Source organism: Equus przewalskii, chromosome X (assembly GCF_037783145.1).
Source record: "Equus przewalskii isolate Varuska chromosome X, EquPr2, whole genome shotgun sequence".
Lineage (NCBI taxonomy): Eukaryota > Metazoa > Chordata > Mammalia > Perissodactyla > Equidae > Equus > Equus przewalskii.
The window spans coordinates 4936695-4951860 of NC_091863.1; the positions used below are offsets into that span (position 1 = coordinate 4936695).

The 15166-nt window shown below is 38.0% G+C and overlaps 1 protein-coding gene across 23 annotated transcripts in view; it reads right to left on the minus strand.

The window, feature by feature from the left end:
- The window catches only part of PNPLA4 (patatin like phospholipase domain containing 4), a 134034-nt gene that overhangs the window by 69980 nt on the left and 48888 nt on the right, over positions 1-15166 (minus strand). For 5 of the 23 annotated variants that reach the window (XM_008538779.2, XM_008538777.2, XM_070605442.1 and 2 more), the window contains exons 7-8: positions 14364-14553; positions 13405-14053 (exon numbers count right to left, since the gene is read on the minus strand). The exons of 14 other annotated variants lie outside the window; for them this stretch is intronic. In XM_008538779.2, coding sequence (XP_008537001.1) covers positions 14022-14053; positions 14364-14553 — 222 coding nt within the window. In that variant the 3' untranslated portion in view covers positions 13405-14021. Of the gene's footprint in view, positions 1-13404; positions 14554-15166 lie in introns of those variants that run through there. 4 more of the 23 variants (XR_011536100.1, XR_011536099.1, XR_011536090.1 and 1 more) reach the window with 2 other exon arrangements.

Here is a 15166-nt window from a genome sequence, read left to right on the forward strand (position 1 = left end):
GATGTTGGTCAAAAGGTACATACTTCCAGTTATAAGATGAATGAGTTCTGGGAATCTAATGTACAGCATGGTGACTGTAATTAATAATACCATATTGTATACTTGAAAGTTGCTCAGAGAGAAAAGCTTAAATGTTCTCACCACTAAAAAGAAATGGTAATTATGTAAGGTGATGGAGGTGTTAACTAAAGCTGCTGTGGTAATCATAATGCAACATACAAGTGTATCAAATCAACACATTGTACACCTTCAACTTACACAATGTTATATGTCAATTATATCTCAGTAAAGGAAAAAAAAGATTGAGATGAGTATGAGTCATCCACGTAGAACTACTAAGGGAGAGTTGAATGCTGGAATGCAGAGTTCAAGGGAGAGAGACAAACTGGAGATAGAAATGTTGTTATCAACACAGAGGTGGGGTTTCAAGCCATTAGGCTAGATGACATCCTGGAGGGAGGACACGTAGATAAGAAAATAGAAACATCTGAAGACTAAGACTGCACCACTACAATGCTTAAAGGTTGTGTAGGTGAAGATAACAGGCAACGGAGCCTGGGAAGAAACAGTCAGTGAAGTAGGGAGGAAAAGAACAGGAGAGAGTGAGTTGTCCATGTGAGGAAAGCTTCCCAAGGCGGGGAAAGTGATGATTATGTCAAATGATGCTGGTGGGTCCAGTCGGCTGAGGGCTGAGTTTGGCATTGCATACAGCGGCATGGAGGTTATTGGTGACCTTGAAACGGACCATTTTCACTGGGAGAGGTGTGTAGAAAGCCTTGTTCAAAGAAAAATGGAAGGGAGAAATTGGAAGATGTCAAAATAAATCATTTTTTTCTGAGATGTTTTAATGTCAGGAGAGAGCTATGGGGCAGTTCCTGAAGGAGGAAACAGGGGTAAGAAGAGAGGTGTTTTATTTTCTCCTTTTTAAATTTTTTATTCTTTTTGGTTATGATGGGAAAGTCATAGCCTGCTGCTGAATGGAGTGGTCTAGTCGAGCGTGACGATCTGATAATGACCGAGAGAGAGGGAGAATTGTGGCAGTGATAGAGAAGTCCTCTCTGGTGTACAATTGGGGGTGTTTTCATTGGATGGGAGCATGGACGGACTGAGGTCACAAGAGGGAAGGGTGGAATGTGTGGGCATTAAGGTGGGTAGGTGGATAGATTGGAAAGCAGAGCTGGTGGAACCTCTCTACTGATGGTTTGGATTTTCCCAGTGAAATGGGAAGAAGGTCATGAACTAAGAGCAAGGATGGGGAGAAGGTATTGGACTATATCACACTGGAGGGGGGAGGAGAGGGTATGATGTTCTAGATCCCCGCCATTCAGGGTGTGGTCAGCAGACCAGCAGCAGCATGACCCAGGAGTTACTTACTTATTACCAACCTCTCCAGTACTGAACGAACCAGAATCTGCAATTTTCCAAGATCTCTAGGTGATTTCTAAGCCAGTTGGTCTCAAATTCACACACTGGAATTAACCAGGAAGATTTGAAAAATCTGGATGCCTAGGTCACATTCAAGACTAATCCCATCGGAAGGTTTTGGTGGTGAGATCTTAGCATGAGTATTCTTTAAAACTACCCAGATGATTCTAGTAAGGAACCAATTTTGATGACTGAGTGTTCTGGGTGTATAGGCAAGTGAATGAACTTGGGAAAGCCCCACGGAAGTTAATAATCCTGTGTTTAAAGAGACCATTCTGCTGGGCTGTGAGTTCTTCTCCAGCTATGTACAGCTGCACAAGTGCAGATGTGGAATACACAATCAGATGGATTTAACAAGGGCTTGGGGTTAGCCAAGCACCTCAGAACAGCAGGTGATGTTCCGCTTGCTATCTCTCTCCCACTTTTCTCCCTCTCTCCCTTTCCAACCAGATCAGCTCAATTTGTAGCTGTTCTACATTTTAGTTTTCTGAAAAGGATTTAAAAGGAAGGTTTTTTTCTTTTGGTGAGGAAGATTAGCCCTGAGCTAACATTTGTTGCCAATCTTCCTCTTTTTTTTCCTTGAGGAAGATTAGCCCTGAGCTAACATCTCTGCCAACCTTCCCCTACTTTGTATGTGGGATGCCTCCACAACATGGCTGATGAATGGTGTAGGTCCGTGCCTGGGATCCAGGCCTGCGAACCTGGGCCACTGAAGTGGAGCACGTGGAATTTTAACCCCTCAGCCATGGGGCTGGTCCCCTAAAATGAAGTTTTTAAGAGTTGAATGCATTGGTGTGTACTGTGCTTTTTTCCCCCATATCCATCAGATTTTCCCATCTAAGTTATACAAGCATCTGATAATACACTGGATTTCCGTTTTGTGTGTGTGTGTGCATATGTGTGGGACTGGTTTTATTTTATGGTTTGAGCTTGAATAAACTCATCAGTAAATCCACGTGACCTCAGAGTCTTGACTATCATTTACTTTTTTTTTTTTTGCTTTCCTTCCCTCTTTTTCTTTTATTGATTTATACAGATTTCCAACTTCCTCTAGAATTCTTGATTTAATTTTGGTAATTTAAATTTTCCAAGGACAGTCTCCACTTCTTTAAAATTTTCCAATTTTTCTACAGGGATTTGTACATAGCATTGCCTTATAAGGGTTTAATCTCTTCTCTGTGTCTGCCACGTCTAATTTTGTTGATTTCCTTTTCTGCCTTTTTTCCTGCTTTTTCATTATACTTTACAGAGTTTCGTCTATTTTACTAATTCACTCAAAGACAAATATTCTGAGTTTATTTATAATCATTGTTTTTCTTTTCTATGAAATTAAAATATATGTTTAAATAACTAATGTGTTTATAGCAGACAAATTAGACTGTACATGTAGGAAAAGGGAAGAAGAAAACCCATGTGACACGTGACAGGTCTCTGCAAGGACATTTCCCACGCATGTATGTGCAGACACTGTCTGCCTCCATGTGTTTCTTCTGGCCTCACAGTATAGTCTCCATCATCTGCTCTGTTTGCTTATTCTGTTTGATAGTAGAGAAAGCGATGAAATTGGAAATGGAGTTATGGAGCCTGGAATTCAAATTCTCAGCCTGTCACTTGACTTTGTAAGAAGAAGCACATTTCTTATGCACTCTGCAAAGCTTCCTCCTCCAGTATTCTCTGTGGAAAGCAGAGATCATCACACCTACCCCACAGAGTGGAGGAGAGGGAGTTGGGGGGGTGGGGCCTGAGTCTGTAGGGCACTGCCTCCACTACTGCCTATTTCCTTGTGGCCTCAGGTGCCACTGCGTTTAGGAGGCCAGAGGCATGTGGGTGCCTTCATTGCTGCTGCTGGGTTCTCTAGGGCTGAGGGTGCTTTCCTTCCCCATCATGGCTGGGGCACCAGAATTATGGACACCACCTCCACTGTTCCCCTGGTTTGCCTCCTCTTTGTGCTCCAATCCACTCACCTTTATATGTACCAATGTGTGATCTCTCTGGTACCCTGATGTGTTAGGCAATGCAGCCTTTGCGGAGCTACAGATGTTTTACTCACTGTAGACTGGAAGGAGAGACAAAGGGATGATCTCACGCTGCCATGGTGATGACCACCCCTTCACTGTATCCTCTTATATGAAAACTGTGCTATGGGTCAATACTATAGGGATATTTTGACAAAACATCCTAAATCATTAGTTTCCCCAATGAGTAGGATTGGATTGACAGCATAATAGCAAGTATTGATTACTCCTTATAAACTGAACAAAAACTTGTTTTTTATTACATCGATTATTTTCTTCACAGTGATCCTTGTAAATATCAAGGGTCTGTTTGTGTCCCATAAAATTTTCCTCTCAATAAATGAGATATTTATATATTTTATTTCAACAAAAAGAAAAGCTGAGTTGATATAAGAATCAAAATCAGATTGTTTTATCTAAAGAATTCTAAACATTTAATAATCTCTGAAAATATCCCAGTTTCATCTTGAAGAGTCAGTTGGGAATAACTGAAAAGAATTGCTGACATTATAATGTGAAAGTCTTTTTACATTTTAGTCATAGTTTTTTATTTTCTTTTTGGAGTTTTGCATTCTTTGGCATTAGATGAAATGCAAAAAGACTTTCACATTATAACGGATCTTTAATATTTTCTTGAATAAAACTTTCTTAGTATTACTTTTCTTATAATGTCCTTTACCTACTTGTTTCTAAAACTGTACATGATAGGATTCAGGAAAGGAGAAACTATGGTATAAAATAAAGAAATAGTTTTGGAGTTTACCAAAGGCCTTAGGTACACATAAGTGATAGACTGAGGAAGACATACATCACAAGGATGCGAGGAACACAGGTGGAAAAGGCCTTTTCCCCACTTTTTGGTTGACAGGTTAAGCACAGTAGAAAATATGTGGACATGGACATGGTGATAAAGACAAAGCAGCCATCACAAACAGTGATTATGAGCAGTTGCCACCTCAGTAAGCAACCATCAGTGTCAATGGCTGTTTCGTAAGCATCCCTTGTTATACATTAGCTTGCTTCAATCTTGATTATTATAAGCAGATTACCTTTAAATCCTTCAATATGCATTTTGTGTATTTATCTGACAATGTCTACATTTTCTGGAAGTACAACTGGTGGATTACAGGACCGAAAGTGTTTTAAGTAAATAACCCTTTGGAAAAATTCAACAGTTGATATGATAAATAATACTTGATATTATAATACCAAATTTTCATAGATGAAAAAAATTCTGTTGTTTTCATGTGAGTTCTTTTGAATACTGTAGGGTTAAACATCTGTTCTTCAACAATATTGAAGAAGACTAAACCCATGGAAAGTGAGTCCACAAATCCCTTTCCAACCCAGACTCTGAGAGAATTAGGCCCAAGGGTAATGACTTTTCCTCTGTGAATCTACATTACTACTAGTTCTAAGAAAACGGTCACTGAAATCATTCTTTATATTCTGTGGTTCAGATAAACAACCCTGGTTGAGAAAGAATTAATAGGAAACATTAATGCAAATACATTTACTATATTTAAGATGAATTTTCCTTAAAAATGACTGGCAAATTGAGTATATTCAAAAGTAATAAATTGCCTTAGAAGAACTGGTTTTCAATAATTTGGCATTAGACGAATTAAACTGTGAAAAATCAGTTATTTAATAAGCAGACCTGGAGCCACACAGCTTCATATGCAGTGACTAATTCAATCTTATTATTTAATTATTCACATTTTCCTTGTTTATTTTTGCCTTTTAATCTGTCAAGAGCAGAAAAATAGGTTACATCTTCAACTGTCGTGTTTCTGTTAATTTGCCAATTATTGTGTTTTTTTGTAGAGTCACACATTTCCTAACTCATTAGTTCTCACTTTTATCTATACTTAGTTCACTGTGTTTTTCAGTTCTGTTCACTTTTATTTTCCTTTAAGTTAAAATATTAGTGAATATATTTTTGGTTTTCTGTCTGTTTGCTTAATGTGGAAAAGTTCTATGAGTGTGAACTTGCTTCTAAGTATTCCTTTGACCAAATCCCATGTTTCAATACTTAGCCATTCCTGATCACCAGCGCCACCAACTGCCACTCTCCTGCTTGTCCATCATGTTCCAGTCACATTGTGCTTCCAAATGACATGAACGAATGAATGTAACTGATATTTTGTTTTCCTCTTTAACCCAACTTATCCAATCTAAGAGTATTTATTGATGCATTGTTGAACAAGACAGGTAAGACTGGAGAAAAAGCCAATATATAAGTAAGCACATGAATAAAAAGATACTTCTTCATCAAGATAGCATGGTAATGTGATCCAGCTATTCCACTTCTGGGTATTTATCTAAAGAACACGAAAACATGAATGCAAAAGGATATTTGCACCCGTAGGTTCATTGCAGCATTATTCACAATAGCCAAAACTTGGAAACAACCTAAGTGCCCATCAATGGATAAATGGATAAAGAAAATGTGGTACATATATACAACAGAATACTACTCAGCCATAAAAAAAAATGAAACTGTGCCATTTGTGACAACATGGATGGACTTTGAGGGTATTATGCTAAGCAAAATAAGTCGAATGGAGAAAGTCAAATACCATATGATTTCACTCAGAAGTGGAAGACAAAAACAACCACCCCATCACCAACCACAGAGACACAGAGATTAGACTGGTGGTTACTAGAAGGGAAGGAGTGAGGGAGGAGGCAGAAAGGAGTGACAGGGCACATGTGTACTGTGACGGATGGTAACTAGTCTCTGGGTGGTGAACATGATGCAGTCTACACAGAAATCGAAATATAATGATGTACACCCAAAATTTATATAATGTTATAAACCAATGTTACCTTAATAAAAAAAAAGAAAAAAATTAATTCAACAAAAAAAAAGACAGCATGGTATTGGTAAAAGAATGACAAAGGAAATACAATGGAAAAAAGACAGTCTTTTCAACAAATGGTGCTGGAACATCCACACGTAAACAAATGAATCTAGACACAGACCTTACATCCTTTACAAAATTAACTCAAATGCATCATAGACCTAAGTGCAAAATGCAAAACTATAAACTTCCTAGATGACAACATAGGATAAAATGTAGATGGCCTGGGATTTGGTGATTATATTTTAGATACACCACCAATCCATGAAAGAAATAATTGATAAGCTGGACTTTATTAAAATTAAAAACTTCTGCAAGAGAATGAGAAGACATGCCAGAGGCTGGAGGAAATATTTGCAAAAGATATATCTGATAAAGAACTGTTATCCAAAATATATAAAGAACTCTTAAAACTCAACAACAAGAAAACAAACGAGTCAATTAAAAAACGGGCAAAGTATCTGAACAGACACCTCAATGAAGAAGATATACAAATGGCAAAAAGAGTATGAAAAGATGCTCTACATCATATGTCATTAGGGAATTGCAAATTAAAACAACAATGAGATACCACTATACAGCTATTAGAATGGTGAAAATCCAAAACACTGACAATACCAAATGCTGGCAAGGATGTGGAGCAACAGGAACTCTCATTCATTGCTTGTGGGAACGAAAAATGGTACAGTCAATTTGGAAGACAGTTTGGCAGTTTCTCACAAAACTAAACTTATTTTTATCATATGATCCAACAATCATGCTTCTTGGTGTCTACCCAAGAAAGTTGAAGACATGTCCACACAAAAACCTGCATATGGATGTTTATAGCAGCTTTATTCATAATTGCCAAAACTTGGAAGCAACCAAGATATCCTTCAGTAGGTGAATGGAAAAATAAAGTGTTGTACATCCAGACAATGAAATATTATTCAGCACAAAAATGAAATGAGCTATCAAGCCATGAAAAGACATGGAGGAACCTGAAATGCATATCACTAAATGAAAGAAGTCAAACTGAAAAGGCTACATATTGTATGATTCCAACTCTATGACATTCTGGAAAAGATAAAACTATGGAGATAGTAAAAAGATCAGTGGTTGCCAAGGTTTAGGGGGAAGGAGAGATGAATGGGCAGAGCACAGAGGGTTCTTACGGCAGTGAATCTACTCTGTTTGATACTATAATGGTGGGTACATGCCATTTTATGCAGTTGTCAAAACCCACAGAATGTATACCACCAAGAGTGAACCCTAATGTAAAGCCTGGACTTTGGGTAGTAACAATGTGTCAATATAGGTTTGTGGGTTGTAACAAATGTGCCACTCTTGCCACTCTTGTGCGAGATGTCGATCGCAGGGTAGGTCGTGCATGTGTGGGGGCAGAGGGTATGTGGGAAGTCTGTATTTTCTGCTCAACTTTACTGTGAACCCAAAACTGCTCTAAAAAATAAAGTCAACTGAAAAAACAACAACAGATACTTCAGGTAAGTGTTTTGAGGAGCATGCCTGAAGGTAGTATGCTAGGGAGTAAGTAGAGGGGGAAAATTTTGATGGGCTATGGGTGTCCTCTCTGTGGGAATTTACACTTGATCTTAGCCAAAAGGCCGAGAAGTAATCTGTGGGAATTTAAACTCCTCTTTTTTGAGTGAGGTGGGCTGTCTAATTTCCCAGGGTTTGCTGCTGCTGTTGTGATGAGGAGAGTATTGTTATTACTGTATTGTTATTAAAGTGTGTGTGTGTTCAGGTCCAAGAATATTTTTGGCATTATTTCTTTTTTAAAAGTTTAGTATAATATTGTTTATCACCTAACATATGATCTTTTTGGTATGCTTTCAAAAACAGAAAGGGCAGTCTCTGCTTCTAGGACTCACAGTTTGTCTATTAACCAACATTATTGATCACATTGTGCATATTCTCTACATTTACATTTATTTATTTCCATTGACTTATTTTGTCAAAGACTGGAAAAGTATGTCAAACCTTCCCCAAACAATTTCATATCTTTGCATTTCAAAATACATTTTATTAGTACATCTCAAATATATCTGGATGCTATGTCATTCACTTCATAAATATTCATGACTATAATACCTCCATTGACATTTTACCTTAATTGATGAGTGCTTTCACATTTCGTCCTTGACATATTTTAGTATCAAATGTTTGAGCAAGTCAAACTTTGTTCCATCTTAGAGTTGTTGTTATTTTAAACTTATTTTTGTGCAGATGAATTGGGTAAAGACTGTGAACATTCATTTTTTATATGGATTTTGAAAAAGATAAAACTACATAGAATTCTTTAAAATCAATTTCAGATGATTAAAAATAGAGAAAAATGAAAAGTAGAGAGATACTTTTCACTAACCTTTCCTAGGGTGATTAAAACAAGTAAAATATCAACCAAAACACTAAATGTGGTCATCATTCAATATATACTAATTTTGAAAGGAAGTAGATAAGAGTCCAGTCCAAATTTAAAAAAAAGAGAGAACTAAATAGTAAAACACACTGACATACAATGTTCCTTGGTTAAGACATTGGTACTTTATTTTTATTCAAAGTGCTTTCAAGTACCTGATCAAATCTTGATTTCCATTTTACTATCTGATGTAATTCAACCTTAGAGATGGTTGCACCATGACATGCCTTGTTTTGTTGCATTATGTATTTCACTTGGCAAATTGGTAAGCGTTAATATTTATATTCTTAGGGCTTTAAAATAAATGCATGAGATTTCAATGTTTTAAAGTTTAGAATGTTTGTGCAAAAGGCACACAGAAGATTTCATTTAACAACCATTATCATATTGGAAATATATGTCCAAATTATATAGACATATACAGAAGACAAGAGAAGTTTTATAACAGTCAGTATCACATGGTTTCAGTATTAAATTCTAAATTTTATCCCTTAAACATCAGTTATATAAACTCTATGTACTTCAGTTTTAAATTTGTGAAATAAAAAGAATCAGATAATTGCTACTGGAGGCAAAATAATGCCCCTTCCCACAAAGATTTCCATGTCCTAATTCCCAGAACCTGTGAGTATGTTACCTTAGATGGCAAAGGAGAATTAAAGTTGCAGGTGGAATTAAGGCTGCTAATTAGCAGACCTTGAAATTAGAGGATTATACTGGGTTATCCAGGTGGACCAATGTAATTGTAAAGGTCCTTAAAAGTGGAAGTGGGAGGTAGTGTCAGGTTAGAGTGAGGTGACATCAGGGGACTCATGAGTCATTGCTGGCTTTGAAGATGGAAGGGGCCACAGGCCAAAGAATGTGGTCAACCTCTAGAAGATGGAGAAGGCAAGAAAAGATGTTCTTCCCTAGAGCCTCCAGAAAGGACTGTAGCTTTGCTGACATCTTGATTTTTAGCCCCGAGAAACCCATTACCCACTTCTAAACTTCAGAACTGTAAGATTATCTGTAAATTCATAATGTTTGTATCGTTTTTTAATTTGCATTTAGTAGATGCAAATTAAAATCCAAATGTTTGCCTACAAGCCAAAAGACTTCTTGTTTGTCAAGAGTTGATAAACTCTGTCCACACAGCAACACAGTGATTAATGATCAAGTCAAAAAATGGTTCACTGGGAGGGGGTGCACCACAAAGCTTTATTGGAACTTCTTTCAAACTCACCATGCTGAGCTCAGATAATTCATTTTTTTAAAGGTAACGTTCCAGTTTTGCAAGCTCAAGGTTTTAGAGCTTAATTGGAAATGGTTTGAGTTCTACTCATTGTTTATTGTCATTGCTGGCTCACGTCCATGCCATGGCTAGATTGCAATAGAAGGATAAGAGCTTACTTATTTTGCTGTTTATTTTATTATTTTCTTTTAGTTAGCAGCAATGAAATGAAGCACACGTCTGAAGTTAGGAGAAAGACTCCTTGATAATGACTTCCTTTAGGCATCATTGAATTTTCTCATTTAATCAATAATTTCATTATTTTATGTGGGGCTTTGTAAAGCTCCCCTTTCTGTGTGTGTGTGTGTACACAACCAGTCTTGTTGTTTAAAACATTAGTTCCTGTCAAAACTACTTATATAATTTTAAAACATTATAAATCTCCAAGTGTATTTCCTACCAGCTTGCTGTCTTGATTATATTATGGAATATCATTATTTGGATCTGAAATTTTGACAAATGACCACAACAAATCTATTGATTCATTCCATTCCATTATAGGAAAAGTCTTTATTGATGGCAATGCTGCTGACCTCAAAACAGCGTTCTCTTCAGCAAATACAAGTCCCGGCTTTTTCTGTACCTCTGTTTTAGCACCTGGTGTCAGATATAACAAAGATTGGTGCAACTATATAGGGCTACAGAATGACAGCAAAGATCAAGGAGATTATACAGGGACCTTTTCCACACTACTTATCACTAATATCCACCTAAACATAATGAAAGGAAATTCACAGATAATGTGGAATCTCCACCTGTGAAATTTAAGAATTTTTTTTAGGGGAAACAGTGTGCTTTTAGTTTCTCTGGCTTTTGTAAGAAACATTCCACCGAAGTAAAGCTGACCATCACTTTTACTCCTTGAAACATTCCTTCTATTTATATAAACTAGTTTCCGGGTAGCTCCATTTCCCTCCTGAAGTAACATCTGAAGATGTTCGTTCCCCTGTTTTTGTAAGCACGTAAGTATGCTATCTCTCTGTGACAATCCCATGTACCTCCTGTTGACGCATATATCTTTTTAAAACAAATGAAGGCTTCAGAGTTTTGCAAGCTCAGAAAAACCTCTTCCATTACAAATCATCTTATACTTAATGGAATTTTAAACCAATTTTTCAGTTCAGTTATTCTCTGATGCTTCCTATGTCAAGGTGACCTCAAGAGTGAGATCTGTAGAGCTGATTAGTTTCTGCAACAGAGGAAATGTTGATTGGTGTTTTGGTCCCCAGATGTCCAGATGTCATTTTCCATTGAGAAATCATCAAGGCACTGATATATATATTTAGGATTAGGGAAAAAGGAAACCATGTCTGCCCTGGTGGTATTCCTGCTTTGAAGAGGAGGCTGCATATATTATTTTTACAGGAAAGGTAACAAACATTTGTTGAGCTGCCATCATTTCCCATGCATGTAATCCTCATAACAACTTCAAAAAAAGTCCTGTATTCACTTGATAGATGAATACATTTTGGTTCAGGAGATTAAGTGATTTATAAGAAGCTGAGAGAGGATTAGAATTTGGTTTTGTCTGTCTGTAAAGTCCGGGCTCGTGGGACTGCCTTCTCTCTTATTTTCTGTTAGAGAATAGACATGCTTAAGGGGCAATTCATGTCACCAGACTGTTCGTAAGAATTCACAGACAAACCCCTGAAACATCTCTCTTTGTCCAGGAAAACTAGAGAGGATGGAGTTAAACAGACAAAAATAGCACAGTCATTTTAGAAATCTAGATTTAAAAGAGGAATAGACTCACGAGGCAAGATGAAGTTTGATTACGATACATAATGGATTCCTGAAACGCTTGAATGTAATTAAAGATATAAAAAGGGTAGAGGGAAACGTAAAATGTTATGAATATACAGCACTGTAATTAGTTGCTTTTTTGAGACATAGCACTAGTTGCAGACTCTTGTCCATTAAAAAAAGAGAGAGAGGCAGTTTACGAAGACAGAGATGATGTAAATGTACAGCAGGGCAGGTGGCGGTGATTGAGGGAGCCAGGGAAACGGGAAGGAGAAGAGAGAAGTAAATAAAGTTAGGGCAGCCTGGAAGAATATCCTCTGAATGATAAAAACATCGTCTAGAGTGCTAGGTAAAATTCACAATTTCACTGGCAATTTAATAAAACTTAATACAATTCAGTTGCAGTCTATATCCTTGAGATTTAGTATATTTGATTCTAATTTGCAGAGAGTAATGAATCTGGAATTTATGTTCGGCAGTCCCCTCAAGAAAGCAACATTTCTCTTGGTCCATCTGCTCTGATAATTTGCTCATTTGACCACACAAATGAGACTGCAACTGATAGGAGATTCCAGTTATGCTGGAGTAAAGATTCCAACACCACAGGGAGCCCAAAACCTTCCAAGACTTTCTCCTGCTTTCAGAGGTCACATATGCAGATTACTAAGGGCATTTCTGAAAAAAGAGTGTCTTGGTATTGGTCAACTTTCAGTTAAATGATGATGGTGGTCAGTACTGTGAGATTTTGAAAGTCACATTCCTTCCTCAAGAAAACATTTTGTGAAAGGACACCACATTATTGCATATGGTAAGAAAAAAAATTCTTAAAGGTATACTCCTTCTCTTTTGAGGAAAAAAATGCAATTTTTAGTTTTAAAAACACTATTGGGGGCCAGCCTGGTGGCATAGTCGTTAAGTTCGCATGCTCTGCTTTGCAGCCTGGAGTTCACGGGTTCAGATCCTAGGTGCAGACCTACACGCCGCCTATCAAGCCATGCTGGGGCAGCATCCCACATAAAAAATAGAGGAAGATTGGCATAGATGTTAGCTCAGCGACAATCTGCCTTAAGCAAAAAAGAGGAAGATTGGCAACAGATGTCAGCTCAGGGGCAATCTTCCTCCCCAGAAAAAAAAACCACTATTGGAATTCTAAAGCAATGATGACATCTTTCATGTATGTCTATCAGTGAAAGCAAATAAGTATAAAAGGATATTATACACATATAATAATTCTATCATTAGAGCAGGGTTTGTTGACCTCAGCACTGCCAACATATGTGTCTAGACACTTCTTTGTGGCGGGAGCTGTCCTGTGCACTGCAGGATGTTGAACAGCACCCCTGGCTTCTACCTACCAGATGCACTAGTAGCTGCCTCCACATGTCACACCAAAAATGACTCCAAACATTGTCAATGTCCCCTAGGGAGCAACACTGCCCCAATTGAGAACCACTGTGTTAGAGAGAGAAAGTTGTTTCTTATAACTCTGCAGTTAGGGAGATTTGTTTTCCTTTTCTCATATTTCTTATCATCTGAAATCTTCCTACCCTCACCTCCCAGAAAACGTAAGCTCCATGAAAACAGAGATCTTGTGCATCTTGCTTAGCATACCCAGAGTCTAGCAGTTTTAATAAATACTTCTTGAATAAATGAATACAAACATAATCAGAATAAATCTGCTCATGCTTTATTGAGTGGATAAAAGAAATGATTTCATTAATGATATGTTTAAATCTATGTGAGTTCTTCTTAAGCTTTGTAGTAAATGGAATTTTATTGACCTCGGATTAGTGAATTTTACAAGTAATGTAAATTTTTCACTTCTGCCCAGTCTCCTCTCTCCTAATTGGGTTAGAAATTCAACTAATAGCTATTGTATGCAAGGCTGTGAAGAAATAAGTAAGAAACAAATCAGATATTTTGATTACTTTGTAATTTATAAACGGGGAAAAACTCTGCAAATGTCAAGACATCTTGTCTATTGAAAAGGAGAAAGCAATGCGCATAGGTAAACTGGTTGTTCGGCTTTGCTTACTTCTCAGTGGGAGGTCCTGGGGAAGGAAATGATGTGTTCAAACTTGCAGGAGGAAATTAATGCTGGACAAGCTCAGAGACATCAAGAAGAAATGAAATAATTAGGGCAGCTGCAGGAGAGGCTACCCAAGAAAGCTGGAGAGTCGAGAATAGAAGCAAAATGAGGGCTCTACTATCACTAAAGCAGGTGCATAAGGATGTGAGGATGTGAGTTCTCAGCTCAGTCCGAAGATAGACGCGGGCAGGATTCAAAGGCCAGGAGCAGAAATCCCAACAATATCTGAAATCGAATGTGTTTATTCAAGAAAGGGTGGATTAGGAGCTGGCAGATTTGGAAACACCAGACAACTAGCAAAGTCATAGAAAGCAGGCAGCTGTTGTTGGGGATTCCCAACAGCTGACTAAGAGGAACCCCACCCCAGGCTGAAGCACAGGGTTTGGGGCAGGAATTCAGCCTTCTCAGGTGTCAGAGCTTAAACGTGCATGAGGATATGGGGGCTAAGAGTCCTGTTGAAATAGAGGGCTATGAAGGGCTGATGATACTATGTTCTGAGACCCTCAGGTATCTTGTTTGGGGGGTTGCTTATTACCTCTGAAGACTTCGCCAACTGAGTTTGTAGAAGAGCCACAAAGTGAGAAACGCCTGGGGCTGCAGTGGCCAGTAGGCACACTCCGGCCCGTGTATATTGGGCCATCTCCCTTCCATCTCATTGTGGGGTCAGAGACGAGATGTGCCTTCTGTTGTTGTTGGAGGACTAAAGGGTAACTTGTCCTGTTGTACTGAAAGGAAGGAGGAATGGGGAGGAAGGGAGGGAAGAAAGGAAGAAGGGAGGGAGGGGGGGAAGGAGGGAGGGAAGAAAGGAAGGATAGAAAGAAAGAATATAATTTATATAACAATCTTAGATTATTTATGTATTTTACGCTTAAGTTAAATGTATAGATTACACAGTTGCAAATCCAAAGCGTGTGCAAAGTGATTTCCTTAATTCTTTTGCAGATTCCATAATGTTCTGAGTCAAAGAGCCTTCCCAGAATTTTTCAGACAGAATTCCCTAGACAGAGCATGCTTCATTTATTTGCCTGTTGTCGTCAATACTCTAGTTCCTGGAACAGACAAAACCTGATGAGCAGCTCTTACGGAATGCCATTTAATAAGAATTATTCCTAGGCAGGATGTGCCGGTAGGGAGCTTTCTACAAATGTAAGCTACTGTCAGTCTTCTTTGACTACCAACATCCTCAGGTGCACTTTGTGGGGAACGATTCTTCCCCAAATATGCCCTCAAGATGGAACTTTTCTGCCACCATAGTTCACTGCTAAACAGCTCAACCGAGAGTTTCCCCTTGCCATATCTATTTAATTCTTACCTTTACCTTTTTCCTCCTCTAAAACC